The 26,970-nt window shown below is 41.6% G+C and overlaps 5 protein-coding genes across 9 annotated transcripts; 2 read left to right on the top strand and 3 right to left on the bottom strand.

Annotated features, from left to right (window-relative positions):
- Positions 1-129: 129 nt before the first annotated feature.
- On the top strand, positions 130-21,092 carry LOC117588156 (alkaline ceramidase). 3 transcript variants are annotated; one of them, XM_034279257.1, is made up of 5 exons: positions 132-681; positions 2,833-3,089; positions 3,168-3,305; positions 7,558-7,850; positions 8,464-8,822. In XM_034279257.1, exons 1-5 carry the CDS (start codon positions 520-522, stop codon positions 8,553-8,555), a joined length of 942 nt encoding a protein of 313 aa, XP_034135148.1. In that variant the 5' UTR covers positions 132-519; the 3' UTR covers positions 8,556-8,822. The 3 variants fall into 3 exon arrangements, with proteins under 3 accessions (XP_034135150.1, XP_034135148.1, XP_034135149.1); XM_034279258.1 differs by lacking the exon at positions 8,464-8,822 and adding an exon at positions 21,078-21,092 and having other exon boundaries at positions 133-681; positions 7,558-7,888; XM_034279259.1 differs by lacking the exons at positions 7,558-7,850; positions 8,464-8,822 and adding an exon at positions 4,045-4,156 and having other exon boundaries at positions 130-681.
- LOC117588148 lies at positions 4,297-6,396 on the bottom strand. The gene is made up of 2 exons (XM_034279246.1): positions 6,014-6,396; positions 4,297-5,959 (listed from the first exon to the last, which is right to left on the bottom strand). Exons 1-2 carry the CDS (start codon positions 6,379-6,381, stop codon positions 4,312-4,314), a joined length of 2,016 nt encoding a protein of 671 aa, XP_034135137.1. The 5' UTR covers positions 6,382-6,396; the 3' UTR covers positions 4,297-4,311.
- Positions 8,970-10,490, bottom strand: LOC117588161 (6-pyruvoyl tetrahydrobiopterin synthase). Its single transcript, XM_034279269.1, has 4 exons — positions 10,159-10,490; positions 9,953-10,032; positions 9,340-9,485; positions 8,970-9,276 (listed from the first exon to the last, which is right to left on the bottom strand). Exons 1-4 carry the CDS (start codon positions 10,224-10,226, stop codon positions 9,064-9,066), a joined length of 507 nt encoding a protein of 168 aa, XP_034135160.1. The 5' UTR covers positions 10,227-10,490; the 3' UTR covers positions 8,970-9,063.
- On the top strand, positions 10,962-26,968 carry LOC117588146 (kinesin-like protein KIF14). Its single transcript, XM_034279243.1, has 2 exons — positions 10,962-12,505; positions 24,963-26,968. The coding sequence occupies exons 1-2, from the start codon at positions 11,075-11,077 to the stop codon at positions 26,880-26,882; spliced, it is 3,351 nt and encodes a 1,116-aa protein (XP_034135134.1). The 5' UTR covers positions 10,962-11,074; the 3' UTR covers positions 26,883-26,968.
- LOC117588163 lies at positions 15,225-22,373 on the bottom strand. Of its 3 annotated transcripts, none has more exons than XM_034279275.1 (2): positions 21,826-22,373; positions 15,225-15,447 (listed from the first exon to the last, which is right to left on the bottom strand). In XM_034279275.1, the coding sequence occupies exons 1-2, from the start codon at positions 21,986-21,988 to the stop codon at positions 15,275-15,277; spliced, it is 336 nt and encodes a 111-aa protein (XP_034135166.1). In that variant the 5' UTR covers positions 21,989-22,373; the 3' UTR covers positions 15,225-15,274. The 3 variants fall into 3 exon arrangements, with proteins under 3 accessions (XP_034135166.1, XP_034135165.1, XP_034135164.1); XM_034279274.1 differs by lacking the exon at positions 21,826-22,373 and adding an exon at positions 16,665-16,813; XM_034279273.1 differs by lacking the exon at positions 15,225-15,447 and adding an exon at positions 19,341-20,489 and having other exon boundaries at positions 21,826-22,365.
- Positions 26,969-26,970: the final 2 nt, after the last annotated feature.

Genomic DNA, 26,970 nt, shown 5'->3' with positions numbered 1-26,970 from the left:
AGTCAATCACGCCAATAGAAGAGATGTACGCGATAGATCGATACCCTTTAAGCGATGATAAAAACACGATATACAAATCAAACAGCTGTCCCGACGGTTAAAAACAATTTCATTTGTTATTGTTCTCGCCGCCAACGGTTGTGTCGCGCGCTATAATTTTTCAAGTTCAAATTTTTTTTTTCGCGTTACTCCGCATTAGCATACATTTTGTGCGCTAGAGAAATTGATAGAGAAGGAGGTCAACGTCTAATGAACAGCATTTACCCTTCCTTATATAATTATCGAAATACACTCGCGACAGAATAAATGCAGGTCGCGAAATTATTAACAAAGCAACTCAAATGACTGCAGTGCTGCGCCATTATGCAAATTGCAGCGACAACAGCAACAAAGAACTTAAAAAGTGCCTTCATCTCGCATTGAAACAGCGACAAATCGAATTCGCAACGCGACAACTATAACAGTTTTAGAACTGAACTCTTTATATTTTAAACAAAGACGTAAATCAGCAGAAGCAGCATGGGCGGTGCTGGCGGTGGAGGGCTCGGCAGTGTGGGGGGTGGCAGTTTATTGGACATTTATGCCATGGCCTGGGAGCATCTGAGACCCGGAAGTTCGCCCGTTGATTGGTGTGAGGGCAATTATTTAATATCATCGAATATTGCCGAGTTTGTGAATACGGTGCGTATAAGCAATTTATTGTTGTTTAAATATATTATAGAACAAATATTTTGTAAATATATTTATGTGGGTGTCTGTGTTTTTGTCCTACTTATTGCGTTGTGTTCTTGCAGAGAGGGTAGTGGGGCTTTGAGAAGTTGCTTGAGAGTATTAATGATTCTTCGCTAAGAGATCTCCCTTTAATAGTAAACAGTGTTTGAAAAACCGGTCTTTGTGTTCGGAACACCAGTCTCATAGGTAGATACATAATTCATATCAATGAGAGGAAAGGGTATCAAAGACTTCGGCACCTGCGTCTAGCCCTTTTCTCGCTGTCTTTGGTTTTTACTGTAACAAAAGGCAGCTGCTATTTTCCTCTCGCACTTAAACCACACACACACGCAGGCACGCTCAAACACGCGCTGTGACAAGGCCTTGACCTTTTTCCTCAGGCCAGAGCGAGACCACATGTAATGCAAATGAAATGGATGCTGTTAGCCACGCTTTGTCTTGGACGAAGAAAGAGGATGGAGGCAGGTGTCGCTGCGATGCATGCATGTGCATGCAAAATATGAATCTTTCGTGTTCCCAGTTTCATTTTCACTGAATTTGATTGAAAGTGCAATTAAGAAAACGCTGCTGATCTATTTTAATCTTTGGGGGTTAACAAGCATTGAGTGTAAAGTCCAACCAAAACATTCTTTGACACAAATATCAGTTTTTTCTTGTACTATAATAATTCCACATTCAAACAAATGTAAGCGGAAGTGCAAATGGGAACAAGGCTATCTGTTTGACACGCTTTGGCAGTCGGCGGTTGTGTGGGGTTTTGTATAGAGCCAAGTTTTTCCTTATGCACAAGTGGCTTTTCTTTTTTTTTTCCCCAACTAAATCGCAATTTCGCAATGCGACAATTTTCTCACTCTTATCACCTCAAGGGGTGGGTACGGCGTCCAACGGGGTACTGCTTACAGTCAAACATTTATGGGTTACATTTTCCATTCAACTACGCACTGCTGAAGTGCGTCTTCCCTTTATATGATGTACATGCATTAATATGTACATATTTGATAGGGGGATGGTAACGTAAGCACTTTCATTATGTTATCAAGAAATAATCAGCCCATAGAGAGAGCAAAGAAGAACCTATGACGCCATAAAGTCCACTCGAAAGGTATATTTGCCCTCAATATCGCACCTCTAAATGCAAATTAAATAATTTCCAGCTCAAGACTGTTCTGTTCCTAGAAATATTTATACAATTCTCGCTATGTTTAAAAAAACGTTGACCCCCAAAAGGTTATCAGTCCAAAGCCACTCTCTACGATTAGAAGTAGACCCCACTTAATGGACAAATACTACTCATAATATTGTGTCCCAGTGGTCATACATTATTATCAACACTTCTTTGTGTACACGCCGAATAAGTAGAGGAAACACAAAACTTTCTGGATAATAATGTGCCATAGAACACCAAAGGGAATTAATGATGATATGATTGGGTATTGGGAGCGAGCCTTCCGTTTGCGGAGAACCCACAGACCACATTCGGTTGGTCATGTAATTGATTTTCGTTGTCGTGAGTCAGGGCTAATGGGGATTGTGTGCAACTGTTGTTTAAAACGCATTTTGGCTTTGTTTAAATGGAGTTGCTCAAGTTAAGTGAATGACCCTGCCTGACTGCACTTCACAACAAAAGCAGACGGCAGTGGCCTTATATTTTTTGATGAAATCACAAAGTCAAGAGCTGTAATAAAATGTATATACATATACTCGTATCTAGACTCTCCCCTTTTCTAGTCCCCATTTCGCCATCAATTATTTCCAAAGAACATGAATATGTTAATGGTTTCCCCCACATAGATATTGTAGATGTGATAATTGCTACAGTTCTCGCTTTGTTGCCCACACAAAATAATTATTAATTGCATTTCATTCAATTTACACTGTAAATTACGTGACAAACAGAATGACACGTACGATATGGAGATAAAAAGACAAAGGAAGAAAGGGTTTCCACAGAACTTTGGACTCAAAGTTGAGCATGAAAGGAACTTTGAACCGAAACGGCATGTAAAAATCCTACGTTATTCAGTGTTTAAAACGGTCTTTCTGTTCCCTAAAATATCGAACTTTATCTAAAATTTATTCTCATTTCTTTTCCATCCACAGTTTAGCAATTTCTTATTTATACTACTGCCCCCCGTGCTAATGATGTTGTTCAAGGAGTACGGACGCTTTGTAACCCCTGGCATACATGTCATTTGGCTGCTACTAATCGTCGTGGGACTTAGTTCAATGTACTTTCATGCCACTTTAAGTTTGATTGGCCAACTGCTCGATGAACTGGCCATACTCTGGGTCTTCATGGCGGCCTTCTCGCTGTTCTATCCCAAGCGCTACTATCCCAAGTTTGTCAAAAACGATCGGTAAGTGTTTTAAACCAAAAAAAGAACAGACAAATTTACTATCTCAGGCAACGACCTAACTTTGTTTTTATCTTTTAGGAAAACCTTTAGCTGGCTCATGCTGCTGTCGGCGATTGCGGCCACTGCACTATCGTGGTGGAAGCCTGTCGTTAATGCCTTTGTACTTATGTTCATGGGTGTGCCGACCATGCTAATGCTCTACAGAGAGCTTCAGAGGTAACCACCAAATGTTCAAGCTCTGACCCGCAACGAACCCGCAACGCACCAACAAACCATCCATTTATCATCAGTCATCCACCTTATCGGTGATAGTGGCTGTGTGATATCTCCCCACCTGGGAACAGGTGTACGCGTATGCCTACGAATCGCCTGTTTCCCCCCAGAATTGATTGTGAAATTATTTCAACCTTATCGTAATGTTTATTCAATTTTTGTCATACATTTTCTGTGTGTCAAAGATCAAGCGGAAACGGTGTTTCCCTGATTTATGTGCAAGGTGTTTCCCTGTTTCCTGAATGGAATGAAGGTTTGGCCGGAATATGTTTCCCTTCTTGCTCCACAGAAAGCTGTTTTCCCTTTGTCTCTATGGAAAGGTGTTTCCCTGCCCACTCCGTGGAAAATACTCGTACCTTTAATCAATCATTATAATGATTTAAAGTTTAACACTCGACTCTTGAGTGTCATTTAGATAAGCCTGAAGTTGGCCCACTTAAGGCCTCACTGAAGGGTTTCACAGTGGAAGATTGACTACTGCTTGAGCGATGGCCATAAAAGTTGGATGGGTCTGTTGGTTAGACTCCTAGAGATAGGCTACTGTTTTCTGGGTAGGGGTAGGGTAACGTGGACCTGGACAAAAACGATCCAAAAACAGGTTGAAATACTTTTATTTTTGCATCCTAGGGGAGTTCGTTTTATTATGGCTCCATGAACAGTGTCAATATAAATAATTATGCAGATTCCAGGCTGCTCTAAGTGGTTTCAATATCAAAATGACCGAGGAGTACTGCTGCATGACGTGCCAACCCTTTTTTTCAAGAAAACATAGAGTTTAGACTATAAAATAGGTCACTAAGATTAACAATTATACAGCCTTTCTGATGGTTTTAGGTTGTTTGAATACCAAATCGATAGAGGACCGCAGTTGCATGTCTTGGAACATGTGGGATTGACCATCCTAAGCTCCTAGGACCCCTAAAAACGTAATTCTCTGTTGCTTTAAAGTTTATTTTAGCCCAGAAAAATATCCATATTGTTCGACTATTTTTCTTGGTGTTGTTGGCTTTGTTGTTCCTTTGGGAGTCCTTTTTATCGTTCTAATGCTATCCTTGCATATGCAATATTTCTTTGCAATCTTGTCATTTATGCAGTTGGAATCTCCGTTATAGGAATTCAATCTGCTCAGATCTTCCACATCCATGTGGAGTTTATGTTTGCGATGGTTCCATCGAACTGTGGCCTCAAAGCGCGGCTGATTGGGGAATGTCCAGAACTGCAAGATGTAGACAGTCTCGTCCTCTTCCAAGCTGTTGTCATCTGCAGGTTGTTCCAGCCTGCGTACTATTTTGTGCACATGCGTCAGGGTAAAGTTGTGGCATATGTGACTGAAATTTCGCTTCACCAGATGGTCGTTCATTCGCCGGACCACGGCCAAGGCAAGGGTCCGTACGAAGCCGTTTTTCTTGAGCGTCTTGGTGGCATGGCAGCAGCACCATTTCTCATCAATGCCCGCCTGCTGGCAGGCCCGATTGACGGGTAATTCGAAGAGAAGCGACTGACAGCTTGGACACGCTACCGATCTGTGTTTCATGGAGAAATCCGCCAGGGAAGTGCTCTCCAGTTGCAGCAGATGCTGGAGAGTCATGTGTAAATCGTAGCTGGAGGACAAACGATTGCGATTCCTCCTCAGATTATCCACCAAATGGGGATACTGCTGGCGGAACCAGGGCGGCACATAGATAAACATCATGGGCAATCGTTCCTCATAGTATCCGGACGCAGATTGCCTCAGGGTATTATAGCGATGGCCATGATCACTCATTAGGATCACAATTGAATGCTCAAACAGTCCCGACGCCTCGAACGAATGCAAATGCTTTAGAAAGAGCTGTTCCAAGGCGGTGGTCGCTGTGTAGTAGTCATGGGTGAAGCTGTTGCTCCACAGGAAGCCAAATATGTTGCGATTCTTTACGAATCGATCGACAAACTGCCTGCCAAAGTCCCACACATAATCGAAGCTTAAACGGCGACCCACACAGAAGGGAAAACCAAAGTTTTTGGTCACCGGAAACTTTGACTCAATGGCCACCAGAAAGGGACGCAGATAATAGTCCACTGGTTGAACTTGAAATCCCGGCAGGAGGTAGTTGAATGTGTTGATCCCCTTGCAGTCCTCGGCAAAGGCTGTCGTGTAGTTTGACCTCTTGAATCTCTTCCAAATGAAGGGCACACGGTCCAGGCAGCCAATCTTCGACACGTTGCACATCTTCGCCAGAGTATTGGGAGAGTGTCCCGACAGAACAGCCAACAGATTGGGAAATGTGTTGTCGCCCACCTTGTTGTAGCCCTGCAACTCAAACCATCCCGGTTGACTCACATATTTATAGACCAGGGGCATGGCTCGACGCAGATTCATGCGTGAAGTGGAGTCCAGACCCAGCATTAAGACACTCGGCTTGGGGTTCTGCCGTTGCTGTTGGGCATAGGCCTTCTTTTGATCCTCCTGCTGCAGATGTTCTTCAATGAATGTCAGGCCATCGGTTTGCAACAGCTTCAGCTGCTTTTTCTGGTCTTTTACATAGCATTTGGTGATCATGAAGTCTGTGTGCTTGGGCACCAAGAGATAATCTGGTAGAGGACGGCTCTTAAACTCACTGAAAGAAAGAAAAGTTAAGGAAGAGTTGGACTTGCAACTGGCCCACATTTACCTGTAGCTATTGTCGGGTTTCTCATTAATTCGATCCCTGCTAATCTTTTGATATTTGCATTCCAGTGTAGCATTACCCATTGATCCATTTAGCATACGCCTAGCCAAATTCTTGTGTAAATGAAGGCGATATTGGTTCAACTTAAAGTCAAATTCACTCGTCACCAGATCACTGTCATTGTGGCACTCCCTGTACGTACGCTTTTGAAAGTCCTTCATGGTATCGGCGGCAAATGGATTAATGTAGGGTATTTCGCAGACAGAACTCTTTACAAAGTATTTTTGCTTGAGGCATTGACCAGTTTTGAGCGAGAAACCAAGGCATAGCGTAAGAAGCAGCGTTTGAAACACTGCACACGACTGATACATGACTAGAACTAATATCTTAAATTATATTTCTGTTCCAAGAGGATACTCTTTAATGGGTCCTAGTACGCTTTAAGTGAATGATGTAATGTTTTGAGTGTGATGGAATAGCAGAAATCAATAAATTCGTTGTACTAAAGTGTTGTGATCCATAGCCTTAGCTTTAGTTATGCTTATTATGACATTTCTTATAAATTATTTATATTTAAAGGTGTTAACAGTCGCTAGGAAAAGCTGGAAGAGCAAATTATATAATTTACTTTCGTTTTTAGCACACTTAAAATTACAAACGTCAGCTAATGGCACCCTTATAATCCCAACACAACCCACCCAAAAACGAGAAGGGACGTGTGAGACGCTTCTTACGCGTCACAACGTTTATCGGCACTCACTACTACATCTGCAATTTTAAATATTTTCTTTAACTGTCATCTACATCTACAATACTTATCACACCAACACGCTCCGTTACCTCGCCGCCCTTCCCTAGACCCACACACGTGCAGACTCGCGGCAGAGGCAGAGGTGGGTTAAAAGTCGGAAAAGGCATCGGCAGGGGGAGGGCAGAGGCAGGGGCCGAGTGAAGCAGAAGCAGAGTGTGAATGAGAGAATGTAAAAAGAGCAACAAAAGCTGCGGGACAGGGTGGGTTTAGCCACTGGAAATTAATTTCTTCATTGTGGCTATAATAATGATCCAATCGGATCCCAATTTGGTGATCTGATAGATATGGCCATTTCTTACGGAATGGCGTTTTTAGTTTTCTTTTATCTTCAAAACTGTAGGTTTGGTTTGGGAGGTTTTCGCCCTTTTGCGGGGGCGGGGCTAATTTTTTAAATACACTGGTTTCAGTGTGAGCATACAGCAGTCTGGATGCAAAATTTGGTGGCTCTAGCTCTTATAGTCTCTGATAACTAGCCGACAAACAAGACGGACAGACAGACATGGCTCTATCGACTCGGCTATTGATGCTGATCAAGAAAAGATATACTTTATGGGGTCGGAATCGTTTCCTTCTGTGCGTTACATACATTCACTTTGTGCACAAATAAAATATACCCTATTTACTCTTCGAGTGCCGGGTATAATTAACAATTTCAATTACCATGAAAGGGTCTCATATCATCCACTTATCAATCAATTTTTAACCCTATTTTCACTCTCTTTATCCCCTCCAATAGAGTCAGCGATCAGCGGGTCTATCGCTTGGGCATTCGCTGCACAACCGTTTGGGCTGTAGCTGTCTTTTGCTGGATTAACGATCGCATGTTCTGCGAGGCCTGGTCTTCCATTAACTTTCCATATCTGCATGGCTTCTGGCACATTTTCATCTTTATTGCTGCCTATACGGTGTTGGTTCTGTTTGCCTACTTTTATGTGGAGTCGGAGCTGCCACAGCGACAGCCCTTGCTCAAGTACTGGCCAAAGAATGAGTTTGAATTTGGGATACCATTCATATCCATTAGGAATCCAGGTAAGACTCTACGCAGCACCATCTAAGGAGAGCAACAAGTGACAAACAGCAACAGCGACCAACCAAATGACCAAACAACCAAAACTAGAGTGGAAATACCATAACAAAAATGCTTTAAAACACTGTTTAAATAGATATAGCGCACAATTTTGAATAGTTATAGTAGCGAAAGGATGAGCAGCAGATGAGAGGTTGTGGGTTGAGAAGCAAAAAGTCTGTTAAAGCCTTAAGGTTTGTTGTGCAATCTAGGATATACACATACATACTTATGTAGGTACAGAAATAGAAACCAAAGAATTGTTGTAGAATGCAAAGACATATCCAAAACGAAATTCCGCTTAAGCCTTGTACCCAAGAAATGTTTTTAGTTTTCAGAGTCGTTTCTGTATTTAAAAACAGACTGTGATATGTTTATAAATCCATCCCAAAGACTTCCAGTTAAAGAAAAAAGGTTCCTACCCCTATGCTAATTTTGTTCCCGATATGTTGTACCTGATTTGTAGTCGTTACCTAATCCATTACTAACACTAATCCGACTAATCCGTTGTAGTACTTTGCTCAAATGAAAATTTGATTTGAAAATCGACATTTGCCCATTGCCTGATTCCCACAGATACAAAAGATTGGCTTGACTACTGCAGACTGTACTGCGTGCGGCAGGAACAGGACTACAAGCACGGATTAAACAAGATTTCAGGGGACTAGGAGGAGCTTTCTCCACAAAAGAATAGACATACTTAATGTGTACGCAAAAGTGATATAAATTAGTGTTGAAAGGAGCAATAAGGAATGCCTAAATTAAAGCCTGCTCAACACAAACAACAAGAAAAAGAAAACAATTATTAAACCATAGAAAACCAAAAACGTATCGCCTGCCATATAGAGCATTAAAAATTAAGACAATATGATGTTAATATACATAGCTAATAGTTTATATTGTTAATAAACGATTGACGTATCTCTCACAAAATATATTGCTTTAAAATTTATTGAATTCAATGCTTCCATAAATCAGTATAAAAAAGATCTATTGCTATATACTTTGTAATTCGTATAACTTGTGTAAAACTAAATGTTCTGTCTTTTTCTTTCTGTTTTTAATTAATTTTTAAGATGAGTTTTAGGTGTGTCTGTGTGTTTTTCGTGTCTTCACTGAGCATTAGGGTCCAAAATAAAATTCGTCAGGCAATAGTCTCACATACCTCTCTTCCCTTTAATCCGAATCGGATGATATATTGGTACAGGAATCATGCGCAATGCGTTTGTTTATCGGATTATAAATGCCATTGAGTGCATAGGGGCCGCGATAACTAATTACATTCTTTGGCGTCTCATGGATCTTCACCTCGTACAGCAGTTCTGGTTTCTTTAGCTGCAACCGAATGTTGTTCCAAATGTAAACGGCCAGATTCTCAGTGGTGCTGGGCTGAAAGGAGAGTAAATTATTATTTTTGGTTCTTTTGTTTATTTGTGCTAGTAATATAATTACGGTCTTGGCAAAGTATTCCACATCCTTGTCGAGATTCTTGTGATCTAGATTCTTCATGATGACCTCCTCAATGGCATCCTTCAGTTCGGTTATGTTCAGGACCATGCCAGTGCGTTGATCAATGGGTCCACGAACGGAGATTTCCACTGAAAAAGAGGGGGGCGAAGGAATTGCGTTTATTGGGGAGTAATAAGGGATTTGTCATTCAGCAAAGCCTTGCCAATTGTACGTTGCTTAAGGACGCTACCGCCGAGCGATATCTTCAATTTAAAGTCATTTTACAATAAGTTTTCTCTACCCTGTGTTCATGCATCAATTATAAATTTTATCCCAAACTAAAACTAAACCTCGATCCCCCAAACCACATTTAATCATTATCTATTGCCCGCCTCGTCTAATAATACCCATTGTTATGCCCCTCTGTGCGTTGAACTTGAATTCTGGTTGCGATAAGCGAGCTTGTCGGCCAAGGTTTTCTCTGGGTAAACATTTTTTGTGTCTCATATTACCCCACCCCGTCACTGGGTTACATATATCAGATTAAAGCCAGTTCGGTAATGCGATATCTTTGGCAATTTGCAAAAATTAATCATGCATTAAAATGCAAGCTCACCTGTGTAGTTGTGGCCATGGCCGTTTAAATTATTGCATTTGCCAAACACTTCCAGATTCTCGGCATCACTTAAATGGGGGCTGCAATATCGAAATAGAACAAAACGAACGAGTCAATAAATTGAACTAAATTGCTGCGGCAAAATATAATTGAATCAACTGAGTTGAATTGAATTGTTTCATTGTGGAGCTGGTGGGGATCGTCACCTATGCAGTCTATGACAGGCGCTAAAGGTTTCGATGCGGGTCAGGAAAGCAACAGGTTGTTGAGACATTTCTCTGGATGCGTTGATTTCAGGAACTGGCTGGCTGTCTGGCTGTGGCTGCTGCGGTTGATTAAATTGTAGGAGCGTTGTTTCTGTGGCTGCTGCACGCGTTGGGCACTGTCTTACAAATGAATGCAAAACCTGCTGCTTAAATACACGTATTTATATGGCTGGGGTGGAATAGTGGGTAAGAACGAACAGGAAATTATTAACAACAAATTCAAGTCGTAGTACAAATCAAAACACGCCCGAACTAGTTCTGGTTCTGCACACTTTCAGCTGTTGCCTCGATCAAAGTGCAATTATATTTACATGCAAAATTTAGCACGAACGATTTGACATTGACAAACTAAGGCAACGGCTAGAACAATGCACGGTTATTCAATTATTTTAAACAATTTTTACTTTTGTCTACGTATTTGGCCAGCTGTTATCGAAATTCGCGGGACCACGCGTGCGCTTTAATCGATTAATTGATTGCACGGACAAACATACCCTACATGTATAAAACATATTATTGATTCATTATTTATTTAATGCAGAGCCGTGAAAGTGTTCCAAACACCTTTTATACTCAAAATTTGACGCCCCTAAAAGTTGGCGCCCGAGGCGAGTTCAATACGAAGCTGATTTTTTGTATTCCGTCTGTATTCACTGGACCATCTCTAACGTGAGGGAACAACGCTGCCAGACCTTGTCGCCACACATGTTTCCATCAAATCAACCCTGTATTCTATCGTTTGTGTCACATCGCTAGAAATGAAAATTTATCAACAAACGACGCCGCGCTTTTATTTGAAACTTTCTGCATTTCCATTGTTTGTTAATCATAATATCGCTAAATAATTAACTAAAAGATGAGCAACAAGAGCACGCCAGTGCGGCAGCGCATCCAGCAATTCCAAACACGTGGTAGCACCGGAATGGTGCAGAAATCGACCCCGGCGTCAGATGCCAGCGGAGGACTACGGAAAAGAGTCTTAACAAAGACGCCACGGCAGAGCAGCGAGGAGCGGACGCTCCTGAATACAGCGTTCAGCAATGCCGTGAAATCACCGCTGCAGCCTAAGCTCAAACCCACAGCCTTGAATGCCTGCTATACGCCATCCTCTCTTTATAGACCCACGCCCGGGAGGATGAAAACGCCGAGTGGAAAGTGCAGCTCAAGCAAGCCCAAGGACACGATGATGGACTCCTTTCACAGCGTATCCGAGGAGAGCAACATGATTGTGGCCGTTCGTGTGCGCCCTCTGAATGCCCTGGAATGCACCCGCGGTCAGGTCACCAATGTGGTGCAGGTCCACGGCACCAGCAACGAGCTCACTGTTCAGGCAGGCAGCAGTGCCGATGCCTCTGCCGGTGTGACGCACTTCTTTAGCTACGACCAAGTGTACTACTCCTGCGATCCCGAGAAGAAGAACTATGCTGGCCAGGCGAAAGTCTTTGAGGGTACAGCCGGGCCGCTGATAGAGACCGCCTTTGACGGCTACAATGCCTGTCTGTTTGCCTATGGACAGACAGGCTCGGGCAAATCTTACAGCATGATGGGCATAGAGGCTCTCGATGATGCCGCCTTAGATGGCGGACCACCACATGACGAGGCTGGGATTATTCCCCGTTTCTGCCACGAACTATTCCGTCGGATAGAGGCCCTCAAGGCAGAGCAGCAGCTCCAGGTGGAGGTGGAAGTCAGCTATTTTGAGATCTACAACGAGAAGATTCACGATCTGTTGAGTGTGCAGCATGCGTCAGCTTCTTCGGTGGACTCGACGCCCGTGCAACAGCAGCGACCGGCTCTAAAGGTGCGAGAGCATCCCATTTTCGGGCCCTATGTGGTGGATCTGAGCGCCCACTCGGTGGACTCCTATTCTGCTCTCCGCAATTGGCTGGCGGTGGGCAATTCGCAGCGTGCCACCGCCTCCACGGCCATGAATGACAAGAGCTCGCGCTCCCACTCCATCTTTAACATTGTGCTGAACCTTACCGATCTCTCCAGCGATGATGGCCTGTCCTCGGACACTGATTCGGAGAGCGTGCCCTCGCTGCGTCAAACACGCAGGAGCAAGATCAGTCTCGTGGATCTGGCTGGCAGCGAGCGCATTAGTGTATCCGGCTCGAATGGCGAGCGCATACGCGAGGGTGTCAGCATCAACAAGAGCCTCCTGACGCTGGGCAAAGTCATTGCTGCCCTGGCAGATGGACGCAAGGCGGGCGGCGGCCACAATGGTCCCTCCACGCCCAGCACCTTTGTGCCCTATCGAGAGAGCGTGCTCACCTGGCTACTGAGGGTGAGTAGCATTGCCACACTTTTTGATTATTATTATTATTAACTTGCTATCAATTGGGGCTATCATTTTGGACTACTTTTGTCGTAAGGTTGGGGGGGGGGGCCTCATGCCTTGAAGAAATTCCTCACGTTTCCCCATAGTTTTGCTTTATCAACACTTTCGCCTGGCCCAAGGGAGGGCAGGGGACTGTTCTACAATCACTGCGATTACCCGGAAAAGTAATCAGAGCTGGTAGGGTTCCCCATTCTCTCTGCAAATCGTTGACCTGCAACCCAGAAAAACTTTCCAACCTGACATGATGTGTGTGTGTTTTCCCGACCTTTCAAATATTTACATAAACTCAACTTTATCGCCCTACAAATTTGATTTTGGGTTTCGTGATGTACATATTTGCTCTCTCGTGAGAGAGAGAGATTGTCATGAGAGATCTCTTGTATCTGGAGCTATTGTCTCTATGCAAATATGATCTCGTGATAGTCGTCTGTCGTTTTTCTTCTCTATTTGCCACACGCGCTTTTGTACCTTGCTTCCACTTTATAATGGGGCGATTAAGTTTTTGTGACATTTTAATGTTTGTTTAAAAAATGTATCCGTGTGCTAATATGTTGCAAAAATAGAGAACGATTTTACCAGAGACTTCTATGGGTAGGGGAGATGGTAGAGATAACTTATAACAAGCTACCTTTGAGATGCCATCGTGGGAGTTTTATTTGTCTGAAAAATAATGAGAGATGATTTGATGATTAAGATGATATCATATATCATATCAACAACATTAAAAATACCTTTCATATTCCATAGTTTTACCTAAACGCTATAAAGATATTTGTTTAATAAGATTCCCAAGTTTTCCCTCAATTATTCTTTAAGTTTTACGCATTTTCGCTTCATTTGCTATAAAATATTTAAACTAGATCTATCTTCTGCACCTCTTCCATAGTTTGTCCTTGCTTTAACTTCTCCTTTCATTCTATTTCCATATTTTATCATATAATTAACACACACTTTTCAAAATTTCTTTTTCCAATTCTTTATCAATATTCAAAGAGTAAGCCTCTTTATCGCGGGGGCTTTTGAGCCGAATCGTATCAAAGACCTCCCCAACGACCGTGTTCCAATCAATTGTGTGTGATTGGGGGGAGCTTCTTATCATATCTATTTATTCGTATACCTTGGCTTTTCTATTTGCTTATAACTTTTATGGTCTGATGCAAGAGAATGGAGGGGCACGTGTGTTCTAGAAAAATTCTAGTATACGAAGCCAAAGCAACAAAGAATTAGAAAGGTGTAGCTAAGGGCTTTAAATTCACTACGAAAATTAGGAATAATTTAGGACTAAGACTTATCGAATATGTTCAATAATGTAACTATAAATGTCATCGAATTAATTTTCCCTTAAGGAAAAACATTGTTCCAAAGGGTTTTCAAATTATTTTCGAATCTTTTAATAAATATTCCACTTTCTTTGCATGATCTAGTAAGATCTACCAACGTCTTTCCCCTATTAGTATATTCTCTCTTAGAGTAGATTTTATAGTTAAAAGATAAAAGCCACTCAGTCCATGGAGAACTTTTAAATGAATTTCTGGAATATCTAGAATATATTGCAACTGTGTGTAAAGCTGATATAAGTTCTATGATATAATGAGGCCATGTAATCTTAAGTTAACTTAGAGCAGTTGCGGTTATAAACCATTTTAATCATATCATATAGTTGCAAAGTGTTGTAAAAAAGTCATGGGACTAGAAGAGTTTGTTTTTATTCTGGGAGCGGCTTTCGAGAGGTTATATTACCCTTCTGTTGGATTTGGTAGATATTTATCCAAGTTTTAAGAGAAATATAAATAGTTTGAATAGAATTTTAGGCTCCCAAGTTTTTGTGCTTATAGATGGCATATAAATTTCTTAGGGGTCATTTGAGTATTTAAACGTTTCTCAAGTTCAATCCTAGGTTGAGTTAGAGAATGTATAATTACTAAAATAAGCGTTTAGCAGCTATATAATTTAGTTAAACTACAGATTTGTTGCTCTTCATCTATCATTAGCATTGAGTCTTTAGATATTAACGTTTAGTTCCATATAATGTTCAATAAAAGAATAGGCTCCATATCTCATATCCGAACCTTTCTTAACAATTTTGATAACCAAGTAGCTGCCAGATAGGAACGGAAGCTTCCCACTTAACCTTCCAAGAATAGCGACACTCCTATCTATTGGAACTTTGCACAAGACAAGATGTCGCATTTATCATTTAATATACGACGTAATTAATAATCAATTCCCATGATTCAGTATGCACAATAATTATAATGTTTGTATATGTAAATATGTATACTATTTTGTGGTGAAAGGCACTTGATTAAAAAGAATCAGAAGACAAGAGCTTGTCGAAATCAGTTGTTAAGTCAAGTGTTATTGTACCCTAGAATAAACACTAATCAATATGGAAAGTTACAGTAGTACCCGCAGTACTCCTTTTAGATAATCAGCTAGCCACTCACAGACACTCCATGGGGAGTGCAGGAAACCTTGGGGGAGCGACTTTCTCAATAGATTAATCCTCCGCGTTGTGCAATCGCCTCCAGGTGGCGCAGGTCTAGCGACCTTCCGCTCTGTCTCTCAACGATTATTCCTATATTCTTTTGTGGCTACTCCAAACGCCATATCTTTTCGAGTACTTTTCCTATCTTTTTGGTTTCAGTTAAAAATACTTTGTGGATAAAGTGTGTGTATTTCTTTTGTTTTTATTTTGTTGCTGTTCAGGGCATACTAAAATAATATAACACTTGATAAGTTATCGCGTCTTCGGAGTTGGGACAACAATAATTTCAGTTGTTGCTGTTGCTGTTGCTGCTGCTGCTGTCGCTTCCTGCCACATTTGCAGGCCGTTGGCTCGCACTTGCAAGTGCCTTTCATGCCCAATCTCTTGCCATCCTTATAAGCTGCAATAACAATTTGTAAAACAAATATATGAGTGTGAATTATTTATTAAGATAGCGTAGATATGAGTGGGTGGGGCAACACACGGCAATAAAGATTAGTCCAATTGCAAAAAGGGAGAATCTGATAAAAGGTACAGAAAGGGAAGGGAACCTTGGGTACTAAGGAGTTTGTTGGACTTGAATTTATAGTTTTTGTATGTTGGAAATGAAATAGTTCTTTGATTATGCTGCAATTAGCATTCGAAAATTGTAGTGCCCAGCAACACCAACTAGAAACTTGTTTCGCGATCGATGGGCCCTTGGGAAGATTGAAGATTAATTAGTTTGAATGTATTCTGTTTTGAAAATATGATGTTTTTCTTGCTAATGGATTTCCCACTGATAGAAGGGATTGATTCATTGAAAAATACTTGAAATTTCGAAAAAAAAAATAGGATATTTACTTTAAACATTGTTCAGTCTTTAGCCCCTTCAACAATTTTATGGAACCCCCTATTCAAAAAGAGTAAAAAAATGTTGAACTGATAACACTTTTGACTATGAGATCATTTGCGGGGAAACAAATCTTAAGGACAAGCACTCAAGATTATATTATGAATCAATTAACAAGTAAATATTGTAAATTGAGTAGAGATGTAAGCGGTAGAGTATTACATGATAGGCCTCACGCACACACTCTGAGAAATCTATGAGCTGTGGAAAACGTAATACAAGCATGTGACCACGCCCCAATTGAGTAAATGCCTTAGCACATATGTATGAGAGTGGTTTTAGACAGGTTTTTAGTTGTAAACTTGTTTGCAAATGGGAAAGTATCTTTGTAATACAAGTAAGTAATCACAGAAAATGTATTTAAGGTAATAGATGACAGATGCATATGGATATTATGGGTCAGGTAGTCTGCCTTTTATTAAGTTAGTTGGGTTTTCGGAACGATTTTAATGCGAATTTCCCGCGGGATCAGGTATAGATTGTTTCACGGAATTTTATGTGTGTTCCTTAATTAAGGACACATTAACAAAGTTAATTATTCAATGAACAATCGACAAATCGAAATTTAATGAGTTCAAGTAACTATAGGTATAGTTTTGTGGGTAATTGTGTGACATTTAATTGGCTTCTAAATTAGGTGTATGATATTGGTTTCATTTACAGTATGTTTAGGTTTTAAATTAAATATTAAATATTCAACCGGTTTTAAAAGTCTTTTTTTTTACATTTTGAGTTTCCTGCTGAAGAAGTTTTCAGTTTATTCAGCAAACGTTTCATCATTTTGGTAATTTATTTGTACAGAAAACAATTCAAGGGGAAATGTTCCAAAAGATTTCTAAAATTTTCCAAAAAAGTTGAACTTCATGTAAATATTTTTAATGTTTATCCTTCTATATTTTTGCTGCACGTTTTGTGTGTTTTGTAAATATTTTGCCCGACTTGTCTTCACATCACTGAATCAACTTTGAAACTGCACTGAGTGAACCCCAAGTTAGAAATTTGAATACGTAAATTCCCAAACCGAACCTTTGCTTGGGTTTCGAGTGCAAAAGAAACCCCTAGAAAACCGCAGTGCATGTGTGGTGAACGATTCTACGATTCCCAGGGTACAAGAATTGGTTTTATCAGGGGATGTGGGCTTCCAGAAATATCTACACAAATCCATGTGCAGTATACGTGGCAATAAAAATGTTCCTGATATTTTTGTTTTTGGTATATACTTGAAGCGTGCCACCCGGCGACTACTACGTCACTCTCGAAATATTTCTCAAAATTAGCAGCACACCCGTGGCTCCACACTTTTTGAAATAATCGTCAGCCACGTTGACTGCTCCACAAATAAATGCTAATTTGCCGACTGCTAGCTGGGTGACAATTCATCCAAAAACTCCATAATATTGTCTGAAAAGCTTTTGGTTTTAAGCACCCAAAAGTGATGGTCTAATTATTGTTGCTAATTGAACGGAAAATTAAGAAAATAAACTCATGCATGGGGAGGCGGAACGTCTGGAGCTTGTTAAGTCATCAAAAAATATGAATATGTTTATAATATTATACCAAAAACTATCGTGATTCCTAAGTACATATCAGGAACAATTTTGCATATTACAGTCGAAATAACGATTATACAGCTAAGATATCCACAAGCTATTTACGCATTTTTCAGGACATGGACACCATAAATATTCCTTACTCCATTGTTATTTATTTTCTAAAGAATTACTCAAGCTCTTATCTTCTTTTATATGCGGTATTGCATTTTTAAAGGTCTATATTTTGAGATATGTACATATACATGGACATAAAAATGCGACCCCTTTAACACGTTTTGCCTGACATAATAGCGTGTCGTTTTGTTATTGGTTCCAGTTTCCGCGCACAGCAAAAAATAATTGTAATACGAGAGCTCTTGCTTACAATAATAATACATATTTGTTCACCCAATCGCCCCCTACTGCTGTATTTTAGTTCCATTCTCCCCATTCTGGAAAAACTAGTTAACATTGAATTTAAAATGAATCAAATTCATTGCATAAATAAATAAATTGCATTTATGGCTTCCCTGGCCTGCCATGTGTTGTTTTTCTCAATGTTTACCCGCTGTACCCGCAAATGATATTCGTACGCCCCGTGTATACCATACATACTATGTATATTGTATTATTTATACTCGTATTCCAGTAGCGTGCTGTTGTGGTATTCATTAATTTGATCACCCGGTCGGGGCCTTTGGAGAAAGAGCAATTTAAATATGCAAGCAATTTTTGTGTTGTGGGCTTGTACTTGGAGTGCGGTTAGCTCTGAGCTCATCTTTTCTGTTCTGTTTGATCTAATTCAATTGAATCCACTTGAGTCGAGGCTTAGATTAATTGAGGTTCTATTTGGGGCAGATTTCTCTTCATAGAAATCCCAGGAAAACCTTCATTGCACATGCACACTCTCAGGCATGGTCAAGTTTCAGGTCAAGTCAAGGATATCTTTTATTTCTGGGTCATATAACCGTCTCAGGGTTAGGTATTTATGTGTAAATTCCTGACCTTAGCCATAATACAATTTCTTGATTTTGTATTTAACTTTTTATTGCAGCCGTGGGACTGTTTTGTGTAGAATTTGTCTCCAAAAGATTAACCACAATTAGCAAACTGGTGCGAGACGGAAAGATTTCCGAAAAGATTTGTTTAAACAATTAGGGGAAAGTTTTGTGGAAGAAAAACTAAACCAGTTCCTATGGGAACCTACCTCAATGTAATACATGCCAACTAGGAACAAGAAAGAATTTGAAGAATCATGTTGAAACTAGTTTGAGGGAATCCTTCTATCATGAATATTTTCTGAGGGAATTCTATGATACTTTTATTATTCTCAGAGGCGGACTGTCACCTTTTGAACGGTGTCAATTGTATAAGAATAATCTGATATCTTCGAACTATTAATCAAGGTTCTTTGACCCTTTCGAAAAGTAAGTCCAATAAAGTCCAGAGCTCCCTTTTCCTCTTCCCATTTGGTGGACATCTCCCTGAGTCATCCTTTAAATTGAATGTAATATAACCAACAATCACTTTTATAATTTTGCATCTTTTAATTGTTTTTAAATAGTAAATCTTTTAAATTAAACAATAATATATAATATTTATGATATATAACATTTTTTTTTGTAAATTGAAAATTTTCTCAGTACCCGCAAGCAAATTCTTCAAAAATCAATAATTACGCTTAAACCGACTAAAGCAAATGTTTAATGGTTTCTTTCTTTGTTTTAATAATCTTTCCGTCTTTTGGTTTGCACAGTATTTTCGGGTATGAACTCGACATAACATTATATTATATTTTTTAGTTTATTTCTCGGTAGTTTTAATAACAAAAAAAAAGCATTATTTAACTTGGCATAAACTTTTTTTTTTAATTTTCAACATTAATATATAATAATGTATTTTGACCCAAAAAACACTGTGCAATGATCAGATTGGTTTTTGTTTTTTACAATAAATACATAGGAATGTCTAATATAGACAAGGATATAATAAAAAGTCGGGGTCCAAAGCATATGTACTCGTATAAATGGGCGCCAATGAAGCATTTCTTCTTCCGATTTTTTGTTTGTTGGGTTCTCTAAATATATAGCTATGCGCCTAGATTCCTGTAACTGATCCAATTGTGGGGGAAAATTATAGGAAAAACTAAATACAAATTTTATCTGTTGCTTAAACATTTTCTACTTCAGTCTCGTGTACGCAAAATAGAAAATTATTTTTTCTGGGTTTCTGGTAACATCTTTTTTGCTTCCCTTGTTATGTATTTTTTTTCTCTGATTTTTTTCACACTTTTTCTACGTTTTGCCTTAATTCAGGGAGGGCAGTCAGGTTTTTGTGTGTTATTCCTTTTTTTTTTTTTGTAAAAAAAAATGTTATATAAGACGAAGAGTACTTATGGGGGCACAATAATAAGAGTAAGCGGTCTTGTAAATTGGTATCAAGTTTTTTCGGGCTTGTTTTCACTTGTAAATGGTAGTGTATTTTGTGTGTGTCGGTTGTCGTCATCAGACGCGGAAATGCTGGAGCGTCACTGTGGGAAGGGTACAGTTGCATCTTGATTATTATAGTTGTCTCGCTTGCTCGCTCGTTCGCCATTTCTTTGTGTGTTGTTTTTGTTTTTACTGATGCTTTTGATTTTCTCCTTTTTACAGTTATAATATGGCATTACGAATTGCAATTGTTGTTTTTTGTTTGGCTTTTTCTGACGTGTTTGTCTGCACTGTGTATTTGTCTCGCTCTCTCCCACTCTCTCGCTGTCCCTCTGTCCTGTCTCTCACACCTTGCAGCTCTGCTGCGTGGGCAGGACTGACGCCAGCACTGGGGTCTGCTGCTGAACCCCCTCATCCTCGTGCTCGTGCTCATGCTCATGCATCTCCTCCTCATCCTCACAGATGCTGTCATGGTGCTTTCTCTGCTGCCGCTTACGCATGTAATTGATGAGTGGCCGCTTCTTGTGCTCTTTGCAGAACGGGCAGTCCTTGCGCAGTTGTTTCTCAGATTTTGTTTGCTTGAATTTTTCTGCAAGTAAAAGAGTGGGTAAAACATGGGTTAATTAAGTATTAACAGGCGGCAGTTAATTGTCGAGAACTTTCTTGAGGACTGTCCTCACCTTACATAACCACACCTGCGGCAAGGCCATCCAACTGGACTTTCTCTCACGCACTCCCACACTCACTCTCTCTCCCTCTCTCTCTATGCTCACTCTTCTCGTTTTGGTTATTTTTCCCCCTTACCACTTTGTGGCCTACGTGCTGTCTCCCCTCGCGCCCTTTTGGGCTGCCAGCTGATTGCCGACGTGACGTAGATGGTGTAGTCAGCACTGCTCCAATCTCAAAATGCCAGATGACCCTGTGACACACACACAGACAGGGTGCCTCTGTGTCTTTGATTGCTCAATTGCGAGCGTGTCACAACTAAATGGTTCTCATTGATTGAAGCAAAGCCGTGCGGATATGCTATTTATAGCATATAAATATATATTATACCATATCTGATAAGCGACCTTGTGCCCGTGTTCTGACAGGAATTGTCGTATTCTGAGGTAATCTCTACCCTGGACTGGATTTTGGGGCAATTGGCATAATTAGTCATATGATGATTGTACAGACAACAAAAACAGCAGCGCACTTCTCTCTTCTCGCACACCTGAGATCCATTATTGCGCCTCAGTTTTTTTTCACACAAACACATTCCGAACATTTCTTTTGCTTATTTTTGTCTTTATGTCCAAAACAGAGCGACCACCTGCTTAACTTTTTTTGTGAGTCAGTAAGTCTCAAGAGAGGTACAGTCTCGTGTTGTCTATCTTTTTAATTAGCATTCTTTGTACCAGCAGAAGCGGATGCACGCTGACTGGACTACAATGACCTCCATACGAAGTGATTGGCCATACGCAGAGTTGAAACACCTTTTAAGAGTCAAATCTTTTGTTATGATATCCAACTACGTTTTTATTGTGGCATGCCGGAAATTTTTGTTTGGCCCTGTCTACGTGAGCGAAGTTTTCTAAAACAAATTGATTCCCAGCAATATATTTTTGCACGTAGATTTTCGCAGGCTGCAGGGAAGGAGTACTGATAAGCGGATGTTCTCAATGGACACCCTGTGTTTATGCGCAAAATTTTAAGGCGTGTTCCCCCACCATACACACACACACAGACTCATCGTGAACTCTCACGGACAACGCATACATGGACATAAAATCAGGCTGTCTATTTTTAAATTCTCACAAAAACAGCATACACAACACACGCAATAAAATGGGGGGCTGGTTTTCTTCGTTTTTGTTGTTGCTTTTAAACATGTTTTCAGCGCTCTCAGTGGCGCCGACGAAAAGCTCTTGTATGATAATTACCTTGGACGCGACTGTAGGAATCCTTGACGGCATAGGAGGATGCTGTGCTGGACGACTCCAGTGTGCCATACGGGAACTGCTCGTAATCGCGGTAATAGTCGCTGCGCATGGACCCGCCATACGACATGGTCGAATCGCTGACACAAAAGCCCCAAACATCCATAATGGAAAGGTGTCAAAAAGGGTTTCCTTGTGGGGGGTGGGTGGTAATTGGAATTTCTGTCTATCTATTTTTCGCAGTTGGCGCGCGTTGTGTGAGGTCGTTTCACTGTCTTTCTCTCACTCTCTCTCTGCCTTTTTCTCTTTTTGGAGGTTCTTTTGCGAGCAATGAACTCGGTTTGAATCACTTTGTTTTTGCAGTGTCTTTGTTAAATACGCGTATTTATGCACTTTTTTGTTTGCGTGTGTGTTGTCTGTGTCGACTACCCCGTCAAGGTATGAGCCAGTTTTTTTTACATTTGCATTGAACTGAAATGCAGCTTTCTTCGAAATTTCATCGGATTGATTCGATGTGTTTTCTTGTGGAAGTCTCGGCTGAAACTGAGAGCCGAATGCCAGAATTACTGCATTTTTGTAGCGGTTCGGGCTCGTGGCTTGATTTGCCGACGACTTCGTGTCTCGCTTTTGCGTGCGTAGCGTGTGCATACCCTCCAAGAGAGAGTTGTATCAATTTCTGAGCTGTTTGTAACAGTTTTACAATAAGGCCAAAAGGCAGAGTTCGTATCTCGCGATTGAACGGGTTTCTCTTCGCATAAGGTGTTTGGGTCAAGAGGATTTTAATGGCATCTCATAAAGATGTGATTTAATAAATAATATCCAGTTATATTCGGCCTAAAGGGTATAGAATCGTAATGTGCCAAACTTATTGCTCTTACTGGCCGTTGTTTGTCTCGTATGTGCCCGCATGTGGCTGTGTGTGTGCTGTTGTTGTGTTTTCGCGTCTCGTGCTTTGTTGAAGCTTCGCTGTTCTGCCATCCCGCTCTCGCCGCCTGCTTGCGTGTGTAGTCTCCCCTCCATATACATACCAGATGTGTGTAGTGCTCTCTCTCGCCATTAAGTACAGGCGCTCTCATGAGTTACCGTGGTGCACAACGTTTGGTTTTAGCTGAAAACCAATTTCCATATGATTCACGCTATTTTAGTTTAAAAAATCTTTAATAAATGCTAATTGTCTTAGGGCATGATAAAATATCGTTAATGTTGGAAGTTTTTCTTATTAGCAACGAATTGCTAATACCATAAGAGCTGACGAAAATTTGTAGTCATGAGATGGATCTCAAACGGCCGTTAAGCCAGTGTATTGAATACATCTCTTTTAGGTTTTGCTAATCACCGTCTAGACTGTATGCCTGCCATGCGCTTTAAAAAGCCTTATTTCCCGTAAGAAATTCAGTTGCTAAGCGGTACTTTTGATTATTTGTGCTGTGTTAGGCTGTGGACTTTCAGTTCATCGAATTGGGACGAAATAAATCATCCAAAAATCAATACAATCTCGTTTTTAATTATTTGTATTAATTAACATATAATTCTCTGGCTGTCGGCAGCCTTCAAAAACTAATCTGAAGCTTGCATTTTTCAGTCTGTGAACATTTGTTTGGTAAATTTGATTAAATTTTAGTGTTAATAAGTACCTACGTCACTTCGGCCGGTTTAAATTAATGTGTTTGTTGTTTTTCGGTATCATACGTACCACGTATTAGCAAGTTTCTGTGGTTTAAGCCTTTGGAACCCACGATATCTGGTCAGTAAGGGGATCGTGATACATTTCTAAAGGTGGGCGTATGCACGAAAGCTATATTTAGCCACCAAATTTGATTATATGGTACGATTTGGTACGTGGATGACTAACTGAGATTTCCAAATATTCATTGATTGAATATTTTTGGTGAACGGCGTGAGTTTCAGGGTTCAGCCTCCGTATATACAGCATATCGCCATTATGCCGTGGTGTAGAATAAACTGTGCGCATGCAAATAGAGTGGACCCACTGTTCGTTCCCAATTAGCTACTCCTACGCCCGCTGTTGCTGCTGCGCAGTTTTTGTAAACAAGCTTTTGTGAAAGGTATGCAATGTCGGAGGGTATGGCAATTCCGCTTGTCGGTGAACCCACACTCTCTCTAGCTATATCATTGTGTTAAGCTGGGAGGCACGTGCGTTTCCTTACCTGTTGTATCAAATACCTTTGCTCTCTCTCTCTATTTCTCTGCCTATGTCTCTCGGCGGTGCTGACCTGCTTAATCAAACAAGTGTCTTTTACACATCCCACACACTAACACTCACACAACCTAATATGCGTACTAAATACTAACCGTACTATGCAAACATACATTCATGTATGTACATACATAGCTGTGTGTGCTCATATATTTAGTTGGCACAATAACTAAACTCGGACTATCTCTTTCTGTTCATTGCACTTACTGATAACGGTTCAACGTTAATGATCATTAATCATTGGCTTGGGTTGCGTTGGGTTGTCTTTGCCATCGGTAGTTTAAGGTTTGTTAGAATGCCGCAAACTGTCCGAAGCCTTATCATTGACACTCGCATTATCTTTGCCTGATTATGCACATATATGTATATAAGCATGTACACATGTACATATGTATGTATGTATGTATGTATACATTAGCATGTGTTTGTTTGTATTCATAAGTGTGCACTCGAAGGTTTGTTTGTGTATATTTTTCATTACTTAAGATTTCCAAGCATCTACTCAAGTGACCAGAGAGCCATAATGTTTACATTATACACATGTAGTACCCTGTACCCCGTAGAGGGTAACTCAAGGGTATATTACCCCTGGTATGTCAGCACTGTATGGATGTAAAAATGTCGTAAAATCAACGAAAGACGAGCTCATGCATACTGGAAATAAAGTAAAAAGATTCTTAAGTGCCTAGAAAAGGGTATCAAAAGCCTGTGCTTCGATTCCTTTTTCCTTTAACCATTCCGTTGTCTTTGTTTTTGAGCCCTTTGGCTTTTTTTTTTGGATAGAGCAATAAATAAATCGGCAGGGGGGAATTTCTTTTCTTATCAAAATTAAACTCAAATCAGTTTGAAATTTACATCAAACAATAGATTTTTCCACATTGAAAATGCAAAGTACTAAAATTTCCATTACTTCTCGCTGCAGGAAAATCTTGGCGGCAATTCAAAGACCGTTATGCTGGCCACCATCTCACCCGCCAGCCTGCATGCAGACGAAACTCTGGCCACTCTGCGCTACGCCTGCAAGGCGCGCTCCATCGTTAACCGCGTGAAGGTTAACGAGTCCCCGCACGACAAGATTATCAGGGATCTTCGCGCCGAAGTGGATCGCCTGAAGTCGCTGAGGAACGAGTACGAACGACAGCGACGATTGTCGGGCAACAACAGCAATCCAGCGCCCCGAAAGATCATCATAGAGACCTCTGTGGATGAGTCTGAGGTGGAGGGGCTGCGCCAACAGTTGGCCGAGCGCGAGCGGGAGCTGAGTCGTGCCCAGAAATCGTGGATGGAGAAGTTGCGCGATGCAGAGGATCAACGCAAGTCCGAGTTACGTTTGCTCAGGCGCAAAGGACTGGCCCTGGAGCTGACGGCGGACCAGAAGCAGGCGTGTCTGGTCAATCTGACCGCAGATCCCATACTGAGTGGCACGCTGTTCTATCTGTTGCCCCCTGGTCTGGTGCGCATAGGACGCGGCCGTCTGCCGGGGTCGGCCAACTCCCAGCCAGACATTGTCCTGGACGGTCCTCTGGTGGCGCTGCAGCATTGCAGCATCGAGCATGAGCGCAGCGGCAAACTGTATGTCATTCCGGGCAGCGAGGACTTTGAGACCTATTTGAATGGAGAACTAGTGGCCGAGAGACGACAGCTGTTCCACGGCGATCGATTGGTGATCGGTGGCTCCCACTATTTCCGCATTTCCAATCCGTTTTGCTCACACAGAGCCAAGGCCGAGCAGCTGGTGGACTTTCAGCTGGCTCACCAGGAGATCCTGCAGAAGCAGGAGCAGCAGCTACGCTCCGAGCTGGAGGCCGAGAAGCTTGCTGCTCTGACTCGCATCGAGCAGGAGCGCGCCCAGCATGCCAGAGACTTCGAGGAGCGGCTGCAGTGCCTCGAACTGGAGCAGTTCAAGTATCAGTGCAACAGCGAGATGCTGGAGACGGAACGTCAGGTTTTGGCCCAAGCCCAAAAGGAGCAGCAGACGCCGCTCAAAGAGACGGGCGCTGTGTCCACGCCAGCCCAGAAGTCCACCCTGCTGGAGGACATACAACGCATCATGCTGAACCCCAGCGAGGAGAGCCTACACAAGACCCAACTTATGGTGAAAGAAGCCACCCAACGATGTCGCCAGCTGGGCGTGCAGCTGGAGTTTCGGCAAACCCAAGCTCCCGACGAATTCGGACTGCTGCGAACGGTGATACTGCTGTTGGACAAGCAGCGTGGTCTCAAGGCCGAGTGGCCCATTGCCCGACTGGGCGTCTGGCTGGATTTGCTTCGGGATGATCACACGCTGAATGCACGCACGATCTTTCAGAGCGTCGAGGTGGACTGGGAGCCCTTGGATGCCGATCTGAATGAGACTCTGAGCGATGCGCACAATTCTAGTCGAATTGCCTTGAACCTAAGTGCCATGCTGAAGCAGCCGCTAAAGAGGCTGCTGAACGTCTCCACGAGTAGCAACACACCACGTCAGACATCCACACCCTCTGGCAAGACCCCTGTCAGTCCCTCGCCACGCAGCAAATTGGTACAATATACCAAGCGTCTGTTAACCTACGACCCCGAGGAGACGACACCCGAGGGCAGCCAATTCCAAACGCTCGTGCAGCAGGAGCTGCAGTTGATGCAGGGATCGGCCTTGCGGCTGAAGCGTTACTGCGAGCACGCTCTGCACGAGCGCGAGAACCAGGAGGACAATGGAGTCCTACCTGTGAGCCTACAGGAGGCTCTGACACGACTGGACAGTGTGCTGCACGGCATGCGCAGCTCACTGGCACAGTGCGAGGCGGCAGCCGGTGCCAGCTCACCGACAAAGACACCGAAAGCCGTGCGCTTTCTTATCGATTGACTTGACTTGACGCTTAGTTCGCACCTTGAACTACATTTTAACGTTGCAATGTGCTGCTTGTGTTTTTGTTTTTATGTTTTTAAATATA

This window comes from Drosophila guanche, unplaced genomic scaffold (assembly GCF_900245975.1).
Source record: "Drosophila guanche unplaced genomic scaffold, DGUA_6, whole genome shotgun sequence".
Classification (NCBI taxonomy): Eukaryota; Metazoa; Arthropoda; class Insecta; order Diptera; family Drosophilidae; genus Drosophila; species Drosophila guanche.
This window is presented reverse-complemented; position numbering and strand designations above follow the sequence as displayed.